Source organism: Protopterus annectens, chromosome 17.part0, assembly GCF_019279795.1.
Source record: "Protopterus annectens isolate FY-2018-M chromosome 17.part0, PAN1.0, whole genome shotgun sequence".
Lineage (NCBI taxonomy): Eukaryota > Metazoa > Chordata > Ceratodontiformes > Protopteridae > Protopterus > Protopterus annectens.
In genome coordinates, this window is record NC_056751.1 from 307,568,635 (window position 1) to 307,591,197 (window position 22,563).

General features: G+C 41.4%; 1 protein-coding gene across 1 annotated transcript in view; it reads left to right on the top strand.

The window, feature by feature from the left end:
• The window catches only part of LOC122791431 (proline-rich protein 12-like), a 634,153-nt gene that overhangs the window by 261,286 nt on the left and 350,304 nt on the right, over nucleotides 1-22,563 (top strand). Inside the window, exon 2 of the mRNA XM_044059173.1 lies at nucleotides 6,664-6,779. Coding sequence (XP_043915108.1) covers nucleotides 6,664-6,779 — 116 coding nt within the window. The remainder of the gene's footprint in view (nucleotides 1-6,663; nucleotides 6,780-22,563) is intronic.

The following is a 22,563-nucleotide window of genomic DNA, read 5'->3' on the forward strand; positions in this document are numbered from 1 at the left end:
GGAAGACAATATTCTATTTACAAGTGAATTTTATAAACACGTCAAATATTATTCAAGATTTTTAGGCGATATTTACATTTTGTGGGGAGCAGATGAGACCCTTATTAGAGACATTTATCCGTTTTTTAAACTTAAGTAGTGATTATCTGAAATTCACATATTCTTATTGGGACCTCAGCTATGTCTTGGAAAAACGTACACTGCCTCCCTTTGAGCCAGCCTCTGCAGCTGATATAAAATTCTTATCCTGGAAAACAGCTCTGCTCCTAGCAATAACCTCTGCTAGGCAGGTCAGTTAGAGGCACTCATGGCTGTGGAACCTTTTATCATTTTCCATCCTGACGGTGTTTCTCTGAGGACAAACCCTACATTTATGCCTAAGGTAGTGACTAGTGTGGCCCTTAACCAAACAATTCACTTGCCATCTTTTTACCCAAACCCACAGAATAAGGGTGAGAGACTTCTGCATTCTTTGGACATTCACAGACAGCTACGCTTCTACTTGGACAAAACCAAAGCTTTCAGAAAGACTGAACAACTTCTAGTAGGTTATGCTGCAGGATCACAAGGAAAGCCTATCTCAAAGCAGACTATTTCAAAGTGGATAGGCCACTGCATTCGTTTCTGCTATTCACAGCATGGCAAATCAGTGCCTAAGGGTATTAGGCCACATTCCACCAGAGCAGCAGCCTTCCTCAGAGGAGTACCAACCAAAGACATCTTAGAGGCTGCAACTTGGAGTTCAGTGCATACTTTTACAAAGCACTATTACTTGCCTCTCTTTTCTAAATCCAGGGCAGGCTTTGCCACTGCAGTTCTGTAGGGCCTCATAGCCTCTCCTAATCCTATTTAGCACCAGCCTCCCTACCATAGCTTTGGAATTCAACCCAATTGTATTAACTGCAACAGTGAAGCACGATGAACATAGTACAGTTGTGCACCTACCATAAATGTAGATGTTCGAGTGTATTCACTGTTGCAGTACAGGTTACCCTCCCTCCATCCCCCTTTTCCTTGCTGGGACTTAACTGCACTTTTCTATTCTATACAACCTATGTGGTGTATTTGCTTGTAGATGAAGGAAATTTTGGTTTTGCATGCTTTTTGGCATTAGTGAGCCTACCATTTTAGGGGCACCTGACATCTGGGGCAGGAAAAACTGAAGAAAATGGCATCTGCTGCATATTTTATACCCCTGGCACACTGACGTCAGGGAGGAGGTGGCGGCAACCCGCGCGGTACCTAGACTTTGGAACTCAGGCCGACTGGGTAGCCTGCCAGCAGGATAACCCAATTGTAATGACTGCAACAGTGAATACACTCTAACATCTACATTTATGGTAGGTACACAACTGTACTTTATGGGCTCTTAATTTTTCTCTGGAAAAACTTGCTCTACCCCCCTTTGAGCCAGCCACTTCAGCTACTTTAAAATTCTGCACATGGAAAATTGTCTTCCTACTGACTCTAACCTCTGCTTCCAGGGTGTCAGAACTTCAGACACTTGTGGCTACTCTGCTCTTCTTTATTTTCCACAGGGACAGTGACACACCTAGGACCAGTCCTCCTTTCATGCCTGATATAAGTAAGCTAGCCTTCAGTGAAGCCATTCACCTTCCTGTTTTCTTCCCCTACTCTAAAAAAAAGGGGGGGGGGGGTCTTTGCATTCCTTAAACATTCACAGGCAGATGAAGTTCTATTAGAACAAAATTAACACTGTCAGAAAAACTGACCAACTATTTTTCTTTCATGGAGGCCATGCTGGGCCAACCAGTCTCAAAGCAAACTATTACATCCTGGATATCCAAGGCCAAGTCCCTGTTCTCCTTCCCTAAAGCACATTCCACTTGGGCAGCTGCCTCTTGTAGTGCTTTCCACTAAAGGTTGATGCCAGGTTCATCTCAAAAGTGACCACTTGGTCCTCTCTGCACACTTTCACCAAAAATTTTAAGATTGATGGCTTCTCCAGGTCAAGGACAGCCTTTGCCATTTAAATGCTCTCTGGTTTCCCGGACATTTCCTCCTCTTTTTCTTTACCAAGCCCCCCCCCCCCCCAGTCCTCCTCTCTGTTCAGCTCTGGGAGTCGCCCATCTGTGATGAATACTGGAGGAGTGATTTCAGTTAGGAGACTGTACAGTTGTGTAAGAACTTACAGTGACTGTACTAATGATCACTGTTGCAGTACCCCCCCCTGCCATTATCTTGCTTTTGGATCACACATAAGCATAAATGATTTACACAGGCTGTGGTCTTATACTGGACATATGCCTTTGGGAAGGTAAAGCTTTGGTACTCCAAATGGACTTTAGCGATGAAAACCCAGCTGTGATGAATAATGCAACAGTGACCAGTAGGACATCTACTGTTTTATGGTAAGTTCTTACACAACTGTACTTTGTTCCATGTGTAATGGTCCATATCCAGGAAAGCCTTTTTAGGGATATCAAGAAGTGTGGCATAAGTCTTTTTTTTTTTTCCCCCCAACAAGAGCTTCATGCCCAAGGTTCAAGTTTCATATCCCTGTCTCCATTTATATATATTTTTCACTTTCCTTTGTACTTGAACCCAGCATTTTGGCTGAAACATTCCATTGTTTTAACATGCATTTGTTTTTCTTCCTGTAACTTCTGTTTGTCTTTTGAAAGGTTCTGCAAACTTTCATTTGCTGACCCACATGTTCTAGCCACGTAGGCATAGCTTGGTAGAGTTGCATTGCTATTTCCAAATTGTCTAATATAATGGCCTTCAGGTGTAACAACTGATGTCCATTGAGGTTTACACTACATCTTTGCATATTTTATTCATTTAAATGTAAAATGTACTTTCTTGCTAACTTCATCTCGTATAACAGAAACTGATCCACTGTCCTGTTTTACATTTGGATTTGCAAATTTCATTTCATCCATTCATACCTCTCAACCTCTTGGCACAAGAAATCTGGACAAAGCCAAAAATAATCTGGTGACAAAGCCTCAATATAGACCTATTTTAAATATTGCTCTTAGAAGTTTGCCAAAATAACAGGTTTTGTGTTAGCATGCATTTTCTGAAGGATATGAAGTCTGTAATTTGGATGTCTGTCATTAAATGATTTCTGTCTTCAGTGACTTGTAATGCTTTATTGGGAAGACAATATTCTATTTACAAGTGAATTTTATAAACACGTCAAATATTATTCAAGATTTTTAGACGATATTTACATTTTGTGGGGAGCAGATGAGACCTTATTAGAGACATTTATCCGTTTTTTTAAACTTAAGTAGTGATTATCTGAAATTCACATATTCTTATAACGACACCGGCATACCTTATTTAGATACTTTAATCAAATGTGAAGCACAACAAGTATCTTCTTCCATTTACAGAAAGGATACATTTTCCAACAGTTATTTACATTATACTAGCTGCCATCCTGAGAAATTAAAAAACAATATTTTTCAGGGTCAATGTATTCGTTCAGCACGCATGACTTTAAATATTGAAGATCTAAGGGTAGAGTTAATATAAAAAATTGTTTTTACAAAGAGGATACCCTAACAACATGATGGACTTTACCATAAAATACATTTTTGAATTACGCGACACTAGATATCAACCATTGTTAGGTAACAATTCTGGAAGACAAGAGACCGATGCAACTTCAGTTAAGGGGAAAACAGATTTGATTTCCAGTAAAAGGTATCAAAAATCATGCGTGATTCAGTACAATATGGCAGCTAGTTTCATTAAACAAATTACATGTGACTCATGACACTTAGTATTTAATGATGCTCAAACTGCAAAAGTAATAGGTACAAAACCCAATTTTATTTTTAAAATGGGAAACAATACCAAGAAAATGGTGGAATACAAGAAAGAAGTAAAGACGGACAGAAAAAATGTGACAAATAGAAGTTTAAAATGTGGCACATGTAACCAATGTAAATACATGTCTGATGAACTTATAATTAATTTAAACAATGAATTAAAAAGGTGTGTTTACAGTAAGTTAGGAAATTGTAATAGTAAATTGGTAATTTATTTAAGCATATGTCAAAAATGCTCCAGTTTTTACGTTGGTAAGACTGAGAGACATTTTAGAAAAATAATTTACGACCATACCTATAGTATTAAAACAAAAGACATGAATAATGCATTATATAAGCACATTTTTTATGAAGGAGAGGACCATTATTTTAAATTTATCATTTTAGAAATACTAAAATCTAACCCCAAGGGAGGAGATATTAAAAGTCTGTTAAGCTATAGAGAGGTATGGTGGCAAATTTATTTAGATGCCACGACCCCCCCAGGTTTAAATGACCATATATCGATTAAACCCCTATTATACCCTATAACTAATAATAAATTCTAGCTTTAATACACAAATTATTCAGTATCACAGCCCTCATAGTGTAGATTTTATATAGATTTTACATTGATTTTTATATACATTATTTAATAGATTTTTAACATTTTTTAACATTGTGACAAAATCTACTTTGTAATACTAGCATTGTTATACTTCACATATTTTTTATAAATGTAATATTTCATATTTTTATTCAATTGTGTATTTATACATGTACTGCATCGATGCAGAAACATTTTTGTTATAATTCATTTTTCATTTTCATTTTTTGTTCATAAATGTAGTTATCATTGTCAATGAAGTTTTATATGATGTCTTTATAGAATAGTAGATAGACGTTAACCTAGAATAGTATTTCGATGTATTTATTTATAAGTATTCATAGGAAGTAATATGATCACGTTGTCAATATTATATTTTTAGTATAATATTTCATACATGAAGTATTATGGTATTGTACCAGTGGCAGCTGTAGAGATGAAGGTTTTAGACTACTTGTATTATTATTTTTTATTTCTTCATGTTTATTTGTATTATTAACATTATGTATAGTGTGTAAACACAGTTGTGTCACTTTAAATATTCGAATATGTGTTGGCGCCAAAAAAGGCATTTAAGGGCTTGAGTTTATTTGTTTTGTGAGTTCTGAGGAAGCCATGTAATGTTGGGTGAAAGCGCTTAACCATGTTCATTCTTTGTTCATTTTCTTAAGTGATTTATTTTATTTTGGCCGTTCGTTCGTTTGGCTACAGCATCAGATCACCGCGTTACAAAATTGGGCACTCATAGGTGTATTTACAGAAAATTTTTTTACGGTGTCTTCAGTGACTTGCCAGAAATTTTTTTTAATTAGGATGGACAAAAATATGAGGCAAAAGTCTGGACACTAGTTTCAGTGGCTGTGTACCTCGGAAAAGGCAAAGCTGTTGCCGTTGTAGATAGCTGAAATAGCGGTAGAATGAGAGGCAGACATAAATTTGCACTTATAGAGAGGGCAGTCTTCTGGGCTTTCTGACTTAAGTAACCTCTTGGAGCTGGGAGGAGGATTTTTTTTTTTTTTTTTAAATTAAGAAAACTGGTTCTTTGTCAAGATGAACACTGATAGTTTTATGGATCTTTGTAAAACCTGGAATAATTAATTTTGGATAGTCTGTGTTATAGTAGCTGAATGAAGGGTGCTTTTGTAATTTGGAGAAATGAACTCCCCATGAAGGAGCTCTCCTTGCTATTGCAGCAATGCACATGGGCAGAGGAAAAAGCACTTAATTGGTTGTAGTCATGCCAATCGCCTCCACAGGACCTGTCCTCCCAGAAAAACAGCAATGGGAAAGTCTCAACAGTATTTTGTGTAGGTGTGTAAAATATGAATTAATTTTTGTTACTATCTGTTGTACTGTAGATGTAAATTATAGAATTAAATAAAGGTTATTCAAAATAACAGGCTTTAGAAGTTTGAGGAGGAATATGCCCAATTTACTGAATTGGAATGCTTAAGAGTAAGATCTGCTTGTCTTCTTTTGCAATTCAGGAGTGTAGTATGCAAGGGTCATTTGAGAAGTTCAGCATGAATGTACTACTCATTTTCTTAGAATGTATTCTCAAGACTATTAAGCTGATGTGTGCTGTTGAATTTGGAAGCAGTCCATGAAGTCATTCATATATCTAAAATATATTGTTTGAACTATGTATTTTTTTTCCTTGATCTATTCCTGTTTTACTAGGCTTGCCATTCATACAGAGTTAATAAAACTGGTGTTGGAAGAAGATATTTAATCTGCTGCTGCTTCCTGTTTCTTGACTTTCTGGCTTATCCTTGCACTTTTGGAAATGCTTGCATTTCTGCTGAACTGAGAGTCAGATGATGTAGTCCCCGCATTTTAGTTGGGTAATAGTGTTTTGCCTTACTTGAGACGGCAGTGACAAGCACACTCCAGTGATATACACCATACTGTGTAGTTGCCTGGACTGGTGTGCATTGACTGGTGTGCATTGTCTGACCTGCTTTTGTCCTTGCATTACTTATTGTATATCACTTAAATTTTTTATTTGCACAGCCATTGATTCATGCTTTACTTTAGTGAGGTTCAGTTTTAACATAATATATTTGTAAACTCTTAAATATGCTGTACAGCTACAGCAGTACTGTTTGCATGAGCTAAGTTGATGTGCTTGAAATATACATTTTAAATTACATATACTCCATTTATTATGTTGAAGAGCCGGTTTTTAGATTGGCTGAAGTTGCTTGCATGATGTTTATTTTCTTCTTTTTTGAATCATTTATTTGTTTTATATATTTCTTTATTTTGCAGTTTGAGCTATGTAACACCAGATGCAGCGCAAACACAAACTGACCTTCAGAGATCATCATATGCAACCACTCACCAGCTTCCAGGGTATACAACTACACAGCCTCCATCTGGCATTTGTATGTATATCATTTTGCCTTATTGATAACGTGCTTCATTTGTTTACTAGTGTGCACCAGCATTTTCCAAGTGTGTAGCAGTATCATTTAGACACTTTAAAAAACATGGAAATAGATGAGGTAAAGTAGGATTTCTTGTATGGAAATGAATAGCACAAATTGTGTTAGTTATAAAATAAATTACTGGTTAATAGAATATATTTGCTTTTAACCTGTTTGTCCTTTTTCATCCATGACCAGAGCGAAACAGGCACATAAACATTCCGTTGAACTTTAGCATGGTATTGCATTGTACTTTGACAGTAGTATTACATGCTTGCATAGTATATTTGCTGCAAGTATGAACTCCTTCCATATTGCTGTTTAAAGGTTTCTTTACAAAAAAAGATTCTCTTCCAAGGGTAGCCCAACATCTGGCTAGCATACCAAAGCCTTAGATTTTATAAATGCCGTATGTCGTGTGTATGCTCCTTGCTCAAGTAGTGCATAAAGCTGATGTATGAATGTACATATCTCAGAACTTTTGTGCAGCCAGTCTGAACGTAGTCAATGTTCTTTGGTCTGAATGCTTCTCCTTCTGTACTAGGTATCGAGCTGTGTTTCAAGTAAGTGCCCCATTGGGATTTCTTTATCTATTTTTACATCTGTCTGTGTGTCATCCAGAAAGGGAAAATGTCAGGTGGGAGGCAGATTCCCTGTTAAGATAGTCACGAGCAGCATCTTTTCTGTTTAGATGATGTTCTTCGTGTTTCACTTTTGCAGTCATTACATTTGGGTAATCTGCTGGCAGGTTGCCCTCAGTCGGCCTGATTAACAAAGTCTTGGGTCTTTTGTCCGTTGCTGTCCCTCCCATGACGTCAGGTCGTCAGGGGTATAAAGCATGCAGCTGATGCCATTTTCATTAGTCTTTCTTGCCGCGCGGTGCCCGAAGCAGTTGGCAAGTGCCGGTCGGCCGACTCCTGAAATTTTCGTTTTAGTGTGTCAGAACCAAAGTCTTCAACCTAAAGCTAAGTACCCCATTGTGGGAACTTTATCTTGCTCCTTACCGATGTCAGTAAAAGTTAATAATTGTATTAGTTGTGGGAAGCAAATACCTCATAAGGATTTTCATTTGTACTGTATTTCTTGCCTAGGCCCTGACCACAACATGCCTTGCCGTCTGATTTGTGCTAAATTTTATCAACGCACTATTAAGCGTGTGTATATTTTTGCATCAAAATATTTTGGCTTAAGATTTAACTATCCAGAAATGTCGTCTGTTAGCAATCAGACTACCAGAATACATAAAAAACGCAAAGAAAAAGACCGAGACAGACCGTCTAGGTCCAAAACCGACGAAGCTTCTCCTAAGCCAGTCACCGATTTGCTGGTACTCTGGTGCTTTCGCAGCCCCTGATACCCACTATTTTTGATTTGCAGGCCTCTACTGAGACCCATTCGGAGTCTGGCATGCCGCGAGACACTAAGTATTGAACCCGCGGATGTCTCTACCTTAGATGGATCCGGAGCCGCTGAGCAGGCTCCGGCTTCTGAGGGTGTTTTCAGGCCTAAAGATTTGTATATTAAACAGATGCCATCTCCAAAACCTAGGCCAAAATCAACTTCTATGTCTAAAAAACTGACAATTGGCCCACTTGCACAGGCCCCTATGCCTAAAAAACAATCAGAATGGCTGAGGATTTAATTACCTTTATCAGGGGTTCCCATCCCCCTCCTGCTAAGAGGCCTAGGCAAGGCACTGACTATGAATCATCAGCTCAGGTTTCCATTTCTTCCGATTCCTCTTCTGATCAGGAATTATGTATTCCACCGTATGAGGACTCTGATGCAGAAGATTCCATCCCTTCTGCTTCTCCTCTTGAGGATTTTTCTTTAGGAGAAACTTTTTGCATACCTTAAGGGAACACTTTCATTGGGAGAGTCAGGATTTGTCAGAATCTAAAAAGAGACTTAGGGATTTCCTTCATCCTCGGCATAGGCCTTTGGCTGTAGCTCCTGTTGTAGACATTGTTGATTGTTTTCTCACAATCCAGCATGGCTCCTGATTCCCTGCCTCCTGCTCCTAGTAAGACAGACAGGTATTACAGGGTTCCTGACTCCCACAAATTCCTCTTTAAAAACCCTACTGCTGACCCTGAAATCATTTCTCAGGGTCCGAAGGGCGTTAAGGCTTCTACTGCTAAAAATCCTACCCCTTCTGATAAAGATTCCAGGGCGCTGGATAGATGGGCTAAGAAGGTTTACATGTCTGCAACCTTTGAAATCAGGGCTTTAAACTGTCAGTTTCATATGCTTAAATATCAGCCGCATGTCATGGGTTTACTTAAACAGAAAATTATGTTGATTTCTGACTGTGTGGAAAATAGAATTGCAGGATTTATTGCATTCAGCTGAACAAGTTGGAAAGCATACTTTGCAATGTGGTTTTGACTCCTTTGAAGGCCTCTTGCAGGGCCGCTGTAACTGGATCTCTGATAAGAAGGCATGCTTGGCTCAAGGAGCAAAGTCTGCCTGATAATGTTAAAGCAAAATTGTTGGATGCTCCTTTACAACAGGACAATCTATTTGGTAATAAGGCAGAAGAAGTTTTGAAAAAGATGGAAGATAAAGCTAAATCTATGCAAACTGTGAAAGATTTCCTACAAGTGCAGCCACCCAGGTTCAGTAGGCACTGGCCTACTAAGAATTGGTCCTTTCCAGTACCCACCAGAGCTGCTCTGGTCAAATCCAGACACTCCAAAGGTTCCAGGTTTCAGTCACAAGGAACCTATAGAACAAAACAATGGGGTGCCTCCACCTCCAAATCTGGAAGTAACAAGGCACCTTCCTACGGTAAACAGTCTCAATGACTTTCCTCTGCAGTCACCAAGAACTTATCTTTTGGCCACCCCTTTGGGGGGAAAACTGGCACTTAATTCTCGAAACTGGCAACTAATTACCCAGGACAAGTGGGTTTTAAATGTAGTATCCCAGGGATACAGATAGCATTTCCATACGTTGCCAATCCCAAACGGATGGCCAGATCTGCCTCCAAATCAGTGGGCAGAGGCCCAGAAACAAGTCATGTCCCTCATGAATATGGGAGCTATTCAACCAGTATCCGAAAAGGAAAAGGGACAAGGTTTTTATTCAGGACTTTTCCTGGTACCCAGAAAAGACAAATCATGGCTTCCAGTTCTGGACTTATCCATTCTAAATAAAATTCTGGAAATTCCAAAATTCAAGATGCTGACTCTACAATGGTTATGCTAGGCAAGGATGCCTGGTTGGTAACTCTAGACTTGAGGCTTACCTGCATATCCCAATCAGGGAATCTTGCAGAAGATTCCTCTACTTCAAAGCAGGCTATTTGCATTACCAGTTCTCTGCATTGCCCTTTGGCTTATCTACTGTGCCCAGGGTTTTCACAAAGTGCCTGGCACCAGTAATTGCATTTTGCAGACAAAGAAACATTCAAATTTATCCTTACCTGGACGATTGTCTAATTCAGGCAGAAAACAAGGACACCATGTGGCGTTTGTAAAAAGACTTCTAACTTGTCTAGGGTATGAAATCACAACTGGTACCCTCTCAAATAATTATATTCATGGGTGCAAGCTTGAATACAACTGCCCAGATGACTTGCCTTACGCCAGAAAAAAAAATTCAATTGATGACTTACTTCAAACAAGTGGCCACAAAAACCCAGCTATCTGCAAGGCAAATTCTGCAGGCCTTTGGGGTTCATGGCTTTCTGCATTCTAATAATTCCATATGCAAGACTGCATATGAGGAAACTTCAATGGTACCTAAAAAGCTTATGGAGTCAACATTGTCACAGCCTGGAAACAGTGATTCCTATCATTCCTTGCCTGCAGCAAGAGTTCCTATGGTGGGCAGAGGCCTGCCACCAAAACAAGGGACGGTCATTCATTCCACCCCCTGCCACCCAAACCCTGACTACAGACTCATCAGATTATGCTTTGGGTGCGCATCTGGCAGGGAGATGCATTCAGGGCCAATGGAGCCCAAATCAAATGCACCTACATATCAACCAGAGAGAGATGCTAGCTGTACAGAATGCTCTGACAGCCTTCAAGGAATATCTTCATCCAGGACAACTACTGATAAAGACAGACAACACCGCAGTCGTGGTACATAAACAAGCAGAGGGGTACACATTCCCTACCCCCTTTGCAGACTAGCAATGGCTTTGTGGAACATGGCCTTGACTTATCAGATACATTTACAAGCTCATTTCCTGCCAGGAAGGTAAAATACTCTGGCAGACGAACGAAGCAGAAATCTTATAGACCCACACAATGGAAACTGGATCCACACATCTTCAGCATGTTGACATGCAAATGGGGGAGCCCAGACACAGATCTTTTTGCCTCACCCCAAAACTATCTGTTGGACAAATTCTGCACAAGAATTAATCACAAAAAACCTTGGAAAGTGGATGCTCCATCCTTCAGCTGGAAAAACCTATCAGTCTATGCCTTTCCCCTCTGCCTTTGCTCTCCAATGTCTTACTAAAAGTCAGGAAAAACCAAAAATGATTGATCGCTCCAGACTGGCCTCGCCAACACTGGTACCTGCTCCTATACAGTATGTCGCACCTTCCTCTGTGGTACCTGCCTCAAACACCTTATCTACTGTCTCAGCAGAACTGTCAAATTCTGCACACTCTGCTCCAAACTCTGAATCTTGCAGCATGACCAGTTACATATCTCAGGAAACCTGTGATGGATGTAATTTTGAAGGCTAGAAGGCCTAGTACTAGAAAATCTTATGCTGACAAATGGAAAAGATTCTGTGCCTGGAACCAAGCACAAGGAATAAGCACAGCAATGCCCAATATTCCTCAGATTCTGCAATATTTAACTGAGATGCCTCGCAAGGGCCTATCTTTTTCTTCCATATAAATCCATGCCTCTGCCATTTCAGCTCATTACAACACAGAGCCTCCCCTCTTTTCTCATCCCCTGCTAAAGCAGTACCTCAGAGGAGCCAAAAATTTAAGACCTCCCAGGAGAGCACCAACTCCTGCATGGGACCTCAATTTTATGTTGGAAAAACTCACTACCTCCTTTTGAGCCAGCTGCTACTGCAGATCTAAAATTTCTCTCTCGGAAGACCGCTTTTCTTTTAGCAGTCACTTCAGCTAGAAGGATTTCAGAACTACAGGCTCTCATGGCAGTGGAGCCTTTTATTATCTTTTACCAGGACAGGGTGGCTCTCAGGACCATTCCATCCTTTATGCCTGAAGTGGTATCTAGTGGTTCTCTTAATCAGACCTTTCATCTGCCAATGAATATACACAGACAACTTAGATTCTACTTAAACAGGTCAAAATCTCTAAGAAAATCTGAGCCATTACTGGTGGCATTTGCTGCAGGGGCAGAGGGAAAGGCTATTTCAAAATGGATAAGCCATTGTATTTGTTTCTGCTACATGCACCATTTTAAACCTGTCCCCAAGGGGATCAGATCCCATTCCACCAGGACTGCATCTACTTCTGCATCCTTTCTCAGAGGGATTCCTACCAGAGACATTCTAGAAACTGCTACTTGGAGCTCAGTTCATATGTTCACCAAACATTACCATTTACCTCTCTTCTCTAAATCCAGAGCAGGCTTTGCCACGGCTGCCCTGCAGGGCCTTATAGTTGCTCCTAATGCTGTATAATTCCATCCTCCCAACCATAGCTTTGGGATTCTACCCAAATTTAATGACTGCAACAGTGAAACACGAAGAACATAGTACAGTTGTGTAGACTTACCATAGATATACATGTTAGAGTGTATTCACTGTTGCAGTCTTGGTTACCCACACTTTAATCCCCTGTTTCTTCTCTTACTATACCTCTTCTTCCTTTTACTATGCTTAAAGCCTTTTTGGTGTATCTGCTTTTATTTGGAGGTATATTTTTTGTTCTAAATTACATGCACATATATATATATATATATATATATATATATATATATATATATATCTGTGGTTTACTATCACAATGCTGACGTGCACTTGCACGGCTATGAAGTATTCGAACAACAGATGTTCGAATATTTCATATGTTGGCAGGTGATGTGAGCGAACGTTACCATTGCGAATGGACTGTGCATTCGCAATTCTAATGTTTGCTCGTGAGGGGATCGCGGTACAGTGCGGTTAGGGAAATAACATCCCTTTCCTCACTGTAGTGCGATCTCTGAGTTGGAATATTAAGGTAGGGGGGGTGTGGGGGGTGCAGGGGGGCTTGCCCCCCTGCATAACTGTGAGTTTAGGCTAGGTAGGTAGTTACGGGACGGGTGGGAGTGCTGTGTATTGCCGTAAATGTCGCAAGCGACATTTTCGACAATACACAGCTGTTTTCGACTTTAGGTTAATTCGGAAATGTTCGTTTCCGATGTATAAATTCGAAAATGCAGACATTTTTTATTGACTTTCGAATTTATGATATATATATATATATATATATATATATATATATATATATATATATATATATATATATATATATATATATATATATAATAATACTTTGCTCCCCATTTGGGGGTTAACTGACATCTGGGGCAAGAAAAACTGATGAAAATGGCATCTGCTGCATGTTTTGTATCCCTGATGACCTAACGTCATGGAAGAAGGGACAGCAACTGACGCAGGACCCAAGACTTCGTTAATCAGGCTGACCTGAGGGCAACCTGCCAGCAGATTACCCAAATGTAATGACTGCAACAGTGAATACACTTGAACATCTACATTTATTTGAAGTGTACACAACTGTACTTTTCTCATGATCGTACGCCATGTTCCATCTGCCAGACATTTGTCCCCAAGACTGTATGTAGTTATCTCACTTCTTTAGCGATTTACCTGGAGAACCAACTTAAACTGTTTGTGCAAGGTGCTATGGCAGACTCTTCCTATACCGAAGGTCAGCTACCTGCCAAGAAAAAGGGGTAAAAAAAACCTCTGGTCTGATTCAGCTGCTGTCCCGCATTCCCTGAATATCTCTCTCTCCAGGCTGGTGAAAGCCTAGAGGATTGCCTGGTTGTTGTATCTCATTCCTCTGCAGTGACCCAGTAGGAGGCTGGCATGGGTCTGACTTCTCACATGTCATCTAAGGCTCTGCAAATGTCCCCTCTGAATGTTGAGGGTGAACCTCTGCCTATTATTTCTGAGGGACTGAGGCGGGGATACTGCAAATCCTTGCTTGGGAGGAGATTCCCACTGTTTGTTTAATGTAGACTGGTCAGAACTGCCTAGGTTTTTTCGGGCAGATGTTACCCAGGAAAAAAAAAAAAAAAAAAAACTAAACATATTTCCCCTGCTGCTAAAAATCCGCAGTGTGAATGGCAGTATTTTAACCAGGGGTTGTTTAAATGTCTTAATGACCTTAACGCCTCCTCATGGAAAATGTGCTCGCTCCTCTTTGTCTTCTACACTTCTTAAGAGGCCCAGAGAACAGGAATCTTTTGAAGAGGATTTAGATTCCGGGTAAAAGTCTTTGGCATACTCCTGAAATCCCATATCCCTTGGATTATGGACCTGAGGATGAATATTCTAAGTCCAGACTCCCCCTTGGAGGAACTCTCCATTGGGGACACTATTTCTTGTATGATGGAATATTTCAAATGGGACTGATTTCTGATATTTAAAAGAGGTATTGTGAACTCCTCCAAATAGTCTTTTAAACCCTCGACTGTACCTCCTGTCTTGGCTGCCCTTCTGCATACCTTTTAAGCAGCCTCTGTGGCTCCCAATTCTCAATCTCCAGGCCCTAAAAAAACCTTACAGATTTCTTGTACAGATGCCCTTTTGCTGATCCTTCTGTAGTCTGTCTCTTCTGACAAACGTTCTAAACCTGCCATCTACTAATCCTTTCTTCAGACAAGAACAATAAGGCTATGGAAAATTTAGGCAAAAACATATATACTGCTGCCACCATGGCTTTTTGTGATATTAATTACCAGATTCATATGACCAGGTATGTTCAAGTCCTTCTGTCTCAAGTTTCTCTGGCTTTCTTTGACCTCCCTGATTCAGAAGGGGGAAGGTTTTGCCTCTTTCTGTATTGAGTTCTACCTCTCAAGTGACTCGCCATTCTATTAAATGTAGTTAGACGCAGCTGATGTTTCCTCTAGGGCTGCTGCCTGTGGTTCTGTTTTGAGACATTTCTCTTGGCTTCATCTCCAGCCCTTGCCTTATGATATTAAGGCTAAATTGTTGGATGCTCCTCTTGTTAAGAACCTTTTTGGTTGTGCTGCTGCTCAGCTTTTCAAGTCCCTCTGGGATAAAGGCAACGCCTTGCAGAAATTGATTTTTGTGTCACCTATCCTTAAATTCTAGAGGAATTATCCATCCATATCTGCTTTTGTATGTAGACAGCCTTGTGTTCCCCCAAAGGTAATTAGGGGTCTAGGCATGTACCGCCTGCTAAGTCTACCTATACTCTTTCTCATAAGCCTCCTTTTCAAGACAAATCAGGTTCTGTCTGACAGTTTGCTTCCCTGTCCCTTCCCAGTTGGTTAAGGGTCACTCAAGACTCTTGTGTTTTGTCCATCATCTGCCAGGGGTACTTCATGGTGTGGAAATCACCTCCTTTTCTGGGCATCCCCTTTTCCTGTTCAGGAAGAGTTTCATTTCTTTCCAGACCTGCTTCAGGGCCTTTTGGCTTAGGGCAGCATTCAAGTTGTGCCCCCCCCTGCCCATGAAGGGAAATGATTTCTATTCCAGGATGTTTCTGGTTTCCAAGAAGGAAAGCACCTGGAGGCCCATTCTGGACCTTTCTCAGTTCAGCACTTTTCTAAAGGTCCCTTACTATTGGATGCTTTCCCTTCAGACTCTGTCCCCTCCTGTTATTCCCAGAGCTTTCTTAGGCATCCTTGAGATCCTGGAATATTATCATAATATCCCTGTTAATCCCCCTTTCAGGAAGTTTTTATGTTTCTATTTCTTCCTTGCATTTTTAGTTCTCTGCTGTGTCCTTTGATTTTTCTACTGCCCCAAGGGTATTCACCATATGCCTTGCTCTTGCCATTGCCTTTTGCAAGGTAAGAGGAGTTAAAAGTATTTCTTTAGTTGGACGACCTGCTCATTCAGGCTTCATAACCAGAGGTCTTGCTTCAACAGCTCTAGTTTATGGTTTGTCCCTCTTACAATACCTGGGGTTTGCCATAAACTTTCAGAAGTCACTCCTGGTTCTTTCTCAAGATCATGGGTTTATCGGTTGCAGGATCCAGACCATTCCCATGCTGGCATCCCTGCCTCTACCCACAGCTTTCTTTATAATCACCTTTTTTTCATACCCTTCATCCTTTGGCTTTAGTCATGGCCAGGGATTTTCTCAGTGTTCTGGGCATGGTCTCCACCATTCCTTTTGCTGCCTCTAGCCAGACTTCATATGAGAAAACTACAGTAGTTCCTGAAGTCAGTTTGGCTTCAACACTGTCATCCACTGGATTTTCTAGTTCCTTTCCTTCCATGACTCAGACTGTAGCTTCAGTGGAGGATTCATCAACTTTCTCTCAACCCGGGGCTGCCTTTCAACCCTCAGTCCCCTCGCGGGAACTCTCTTTTTCTCAGATGCCTCAGCCAGGGGGTAGGGAGCTTCCTTCATTTCTCTCAAGGCCCAGGGCCTCTGGCCTCCTGCTCAGAGGTCAGATCACATCAACATAAAGGAGATGAGAACTCTCATTTTAGCTGTTCAGAATTTTCATTCCCTTTCTTCCAGGACCTCTCAATCTTGGACAGCGAGCAAGTGAGACATGGTCCTACTTTCCTTGCAGGTTCTGGGATCTAGATGTCCAGTATTGAGCGACTCTTCAGGCTGTGTACATTTGTTGGAGCAAAATATAGTGCCAGACTCTCTTTAAGCAAGTCCTGTACACAGGCTTATGAATGGATGCTTCACAGAGATGTTTCTGGATGTTGTCCATTGGTGTACTCTACAGGTAGATCTTTTTGCCTCCCCCTTGAACAAACAACTTCCTCTTTTTTGTGCCAGAGTCCCAAGTCCTCTGCCCTGGAAGGTGGATGCCTGATGCCCTCTCTGTCCTTTGGGAGGGGATGTTTCTGTACACTTTCCCTCCCATTCCTCTAATTCCAAGGGTCCTGCTCAAGATAAAGCACAACTCCCGCAAAATTATGTTGTTGACTCCCTTTTGGCCCAGACAGCATTGGTTCCCCCTTCTTCACCTAGCCAGAGGCAGTCACCACATGTTACTCACAGGGTGAACCTTGTCACACAAGACAAAGGGTCTCTGATCCATCCCCACTTGCCCACTTTTCAACTGACACTGTGGCTGATAAGGTTTTGATCCCTTTTAGGCATCTTATTTTCTGAGGAAGTGCTTAGGGTTCTGCAGAAGGCTAGGAAACCCACTACCAGGAAGTCCTACTTGTCCAAATGGAAGAGATTTTCTGTCTGGTGCCCTTGTACCAGAATCAATTTGCTGTGGAGATCCCTCTGGTTCTCTCTTTGTGTGACTTGCATGCTGGGTTAGGATAGTCTTCTGTTAAAGCTCATGTTTCAGCTGTTTCTGCTAGACTGCCATTGACGCCTCATCTTGCCTCTAGGTTTGAGATCAAACAATTTCTTAAAGGCGTCCTTCATTTTGGGCCTCCCAGGAAGCTTTTTCCTACCATCTGGAACTTCAGTTTTATTATTCTTGAAAAATTGACTTGGGCTCATTTTGAGCCAACATGTCAGCTTCCTTTCAGCTTTGTGCTTGGAAGACTAATTCTTTTGGCACTTCAGCTAAGAGAGTCTCTGAACTCAAGGTTCTTATGGCTGTTCCTCCTTTCTCAGTTTCTCATAGGGACAGGATGCCTCACCGTACTGATCCTCTTATGTCCAAGGTGGTTAATGACCTGTCTCTTAGTCTACGACTTTGCCCTCCTTTTTTTTCCTTCTCTGCAGTGTGCTAGTGAGAAGGTTCTTCACACTTTGGAATTTGTATAGACAGCTCGGATATTATTTGGATAAGACTAAGGCCATTACCAAATCTGAGCATTTTTTTCTTTTCATCACAGATAGGTTTGGCCCTTTCTAAGCGAGCTATATCCTCCTAGGTCTCTAAGGCCATTTCCTTTTTGTTTTTCCTTTCATGGAAAATGTCTTTCTACCTCCTGTAAAGGCTCAATTCTGCTAGAGTTGTTGCTTCCTGTGGTGCTTTTTTCAAAGGTTTGGATACCAATTCCATCCTTGAGACTGCTACTTGGACTTGTCAACATTTTCACTATAAATTGCAAATTGGTGGTTTCCAGAGCAAGAGCTGGCTTTTCTGTAGCTATTCTGCATTGGTTTCTAGAGGGCTACTCAGTGGCTTCCTCATCCCAGTTTTCTTCTTGAGTTTTTGTACTCTCTTTTTGTAAAGAATACTGCAGTAGTGATGTGGAAGGACATAATACAGTTGTGTAAGATCTTACCATAACAACAGATGTCCAGTTCACTGTAGCAGTATTCACTCCCTCTGTCCTCCTCCTTCTGCACTTCCCTTTTCCTTAGGTCTTGGCTTGGAATTCTTTTTTTTTTTTCCTCCTTCTGGATGTGCATGTTCCTCCTAGCTCCTACAAATTGGTTTCTCCTGGGGCTTTTAATTTCTGAGGTATGTACATCCATTCATCACCTTAAGCAGGGAGCGTACATGTGATGTATAGCATCTATAAAATCTAAGGCTTTGATACATTGCCAGTTCTACTTTTCTCTTTTAGTAGAAAGTATGTGGGAGAATGTGACAAGTGTCATTTAGCTTTGATCCAAGGGGTGGGTGCGGTTTAGAGCCGACCATTGGTTACTGTTGTCAGAGAAGTGAGTCAGTTCATGACATTTCTTGTAAGGTTTATTTTGCCAGATTCTCTATCCCTGAAGGATTAAATAGAGAAGAGAGCATTTTTTTGACAGTTTTACACATTTGTACAGCTGTTATGTGGAGTTTATTGCTTGATTAGAGTGGTTTCTGGCTGACCTAACTGTGGTCCATCTGAGGCTGGGGGAGAGGCTTTAGGAAGACTGGCTTGGAATTGCTGCCTCGATGAATGATCACCATACCAATTTGTTGATAAGGGCAGGTGTGATGCAAAGCATCTTTCTCCTTATAGAGATGACTGGCCCCCTCTTTGGGAGGATACGTTGAGTTGTAACAGGTTATGTATTTTTTGGTTATATGTTTTTGGAATGTAAATATGTTTATTTGTCAGCAGGCAAAGCAAATTCACTTCAACTATGCTACAGTTTGCCTAGAGCCGCTCTTTCTTTTTTTAATCTTTCTTGGATTTTTTTGTCTGACAGAATTGGTTGTTACCAGCTGCAACTCTCTGACTGGGATATTTCATGTCTCTAGGTGTTCAGTGCTAGGGTAACATAACTATATTTACTGGTCTGGAGACTGGAATGTTAACAGCCTTACAAGCCCAGTGAAGTGGGCCAGGGTGTTCAGCTATTTGAAGAGGCTACAACCCAATTTTGTAATGTTACAGGAGACCGTCATTAATGAACAGGAACACAGAGATTTTGGGGGATTTCTCTACTAGTTGGTTTTCTTCCTTACCCGCAAGGCAGACAGTTTAACAGATGCTCAGTATTTGAATTCTCTCAACTTGTGGATCCTGGGGGTCTTTTTGGGATTGAGTTTCCATTTTAGAAAGATGGTTGCAGTGATCTTTTTCCCCACCACCACCACCACCTCTGCAGTTGAAGCTTCTTGATTGCTTCAGGAATAAGTTACTTTTCAGGAGGAGATGGTATTTTGGGCAGGAGTCTAGAGTACTATTTCTGCTTTTAATGAGGTGAGTACTGGTCCATATTTGTTCCATTTACCAGTCCTGGGGAAACACTTATGTAGGCCATTTAAGGCTGTGAAAATGGTAGAATTTCTCTCTTGTTTGACTTCCTACCTCACTTCATACTTGTGTTTCTTGGAGGTTTGGTTCCCTATCAAGGAATGATGAAATTCTTATTTCGGAGGAGCGTGCATGCATGAATTTCCATTGGTCAATATAGCCCCTAAATGCTCTTGGACAGTGCTTCAATCCTGATGAGATTCTCTTTTGGACTAGATAAGCTTGAAAGACCTTGGAAACGCGACCTGTAGATGTTCTTCATCTCACATTGCTGTAGTCCTTTGACTGACATCAGGACGTCAGGGTACAAATGCGCATGACCGACGTCATATCCTCAGTCTTTTTTGCCGCATGGTCCGATGCAGAAGCAGCATTGCAAGTGCCGGTTGGCGTTCTGAAATTTTTCAATTTCGGAGTTTCAGACCGAGTCAAAGTTGGCTAAGTACCCCGTTGGGGAATATTTTAGTTTTTTCTTGCCTCAGTGGTTTACCGGATGTCAGAAAAAGTGAATAATTGTATTTCTTGTGGGAAACAGATACCGCATAGAGACTATCATACCTTGTGTATTCCTTGTTTAGGGCCTGAGCACGACGTTGTTGGGTGTCGCTCTTGTGCTAGATTCAATAAGCGCACTATAAAGAGAAGGTTAGATTGTGCCAGGTTAGTCTTCGGGAAGCGGTGCAATTATAAAATGCCGTCGGATGCTCCGACGCCCGCTTCTTCGAAGAAGCGCAAGGACAAAGCAGTTAAGCCCAGGCTAGAAGAACCGTCAGTACCGGACGCCGGTTCTTTAGAGGTGTCGGTGGAGCCGGTGGTTCCACCGGAGGTTTCTTTGGGATCCCAGGGAGAGACTTTGTTATTGCAGGATGTGGCCTCTCAGGAGGCAGGTCAGGCTGAAGGGGCTTCTCGGGTTACTATACTCCCCTCCCTTCCTAGGGTGGTTAGGCCCTCTCCTTCTGTTTCCAAGGCTTCTCCCAGAGGCAGGCCAGGTTTAGCTTCAGTTGGTGTCACCCCTAGTTCTTCAGGAACTGTGCCCAAGAAGCATATGCTTAAAATGGCAGAAGATTTGATTACTTTGATTAGGGGTTCTATGCCCCCTCCTGATAAGAGGCCTAGGGTGGAGCCTGAGCTAGGGAGTTTTGAGCAGGCTTCGGATGTTTCAGAGTCTTCGGCTGAAGACTTGCAGGAGTATTCTCCTTATTCTGATTCTGATGTGGATGATTCTACTCCTTCTGCTTCTCCTCCTGAGGATTTTTCTTTTTCAGAAACTCTTCATTCCATGAGGGAGCATTTTAAGTGGGAAGGTCAGGACTTCTCTGATTCCAGGAAAAGGCTTAGGGAATTTTTGTTTTTACCCCAGCATAGGCCTTTGGCTATACCTCCTGTTTTGGATGTGGTGGAAGATGTTTTTGCAGAGGCTTCTCTAAATCCTGATTCTTTGCCTCCTGCTCCTGTTAAACCGGATAGGTATTACAGGGTGCCTGAAGCTCATAAATATCTTTTTAAGAGTCCTAGGGCAGACCCAGAAACTGTTAGTCAGGGGCCTAAAGGTGTTAAGGCTTCTGTTGTCAAGAATCCGGTTCCTACAGATAAAGAGGCCAGGGCTTTGGATAGATGGGGAAAGAAAGTTTATACTTCTTCCACTCTAGCTATGAGGGCTTTGAATTGCCAGTTTCACATGTTGAAATACCAAAACTATCTCCTTTCACAATTGAAGTCTAAGGTTGATGCTCTGGCGGAAGGTATTGATTGTAAAGAGTTACAAGATTTAGTACATGTTTCTGAACAGGTGGGTAAGCATTCTTTGCAATGTGGTTTTGATGCTGTACAGGCCTAGTCTAGGGTGGCTGCCACTGGGTCAGTTCTTCGCAGGCACGCCTGGCTGAGGGATCAGAATTTATCTGACAATGTTAAAACAAGGATTTTAGATGCTCCTTTACAATCTGATGTGTTGTTTGGTTCTCCTGTTGAGGCAGTTTTAAAGAAAATGGAAGACAAAGCTAAGTCTATGCAGACTGTTAAAGATTTTTTGCAGGTTCAGCCTCCAAAGTTTAGTAGAAATTGGCCTACTAAGGGGTGGGCGTATCCTTCTTATGATTCCCAGTCTAGGGGTAGATCTAGACGTGGTAGGGGCAGAGCTCAGGGCTCTTTCAGGCCTAGAACAGGGAGTTCTCCTGCACAGTCTTCGGGTGAGGGCAGGGGTCAGTCCTTTCGTAAACAGACCCAATGACCTACCTTTTCAGCTGCCAGAGCCTTCTCGTCTGGCAGCACCTTTGGGAGGAAGGTTGGCACTTTTCAAAGAAAATTGGAGTTTAATTACCCAAGACAGATGGGTATTGGATATCATATACCACGGTTACAGGTTTTATTTCCATACCTTGCCTCCTTACAAAGGCATGCCAGACGTTCCACCTCAACAAAGAATAGAGGCTCACAAGCAAATTTCGCTGTTACTCCAAATAGGGGCCATACAGCCGGTCCCTATGCCAGAAGTGGGCCTAGGATTTTATTCTCGCCTGTTCCTAGTACCAAAGAAAGGGAACACGTGGAGACCAATTTTGGACTTATCTATCCTCAACACTTATCTGGACATTCCCAAGTTCAAAATGTTGACGTTACAGCAGCTTTTACCTCTGCTGGGCAAAGATCATTGGATGGTAACTTTGGATCTCAAGGAGGCTTATCATCATGTTCCTATCAGACTGAGTTGCAGGAAGTATCTGCGTTTGCGAGCTGGGACTTCTCATTATCAGTTCTCTGCATTGCCCTTTGGCTTATCTACTGCCCAGAGTGTTCACTAAAGTTCTGGCTCCAGTGATAGCTTTCCTCAGGTTAAAAGGAATACAGATCTATCCTTATTTGGACGATTGCCTGATTCTGGCTCAAGGAAGGGACGAGCTTCTTCATCATTTGGATTATGTGATAGCAGTGCTAAGATGCCTGGGGTATTCTG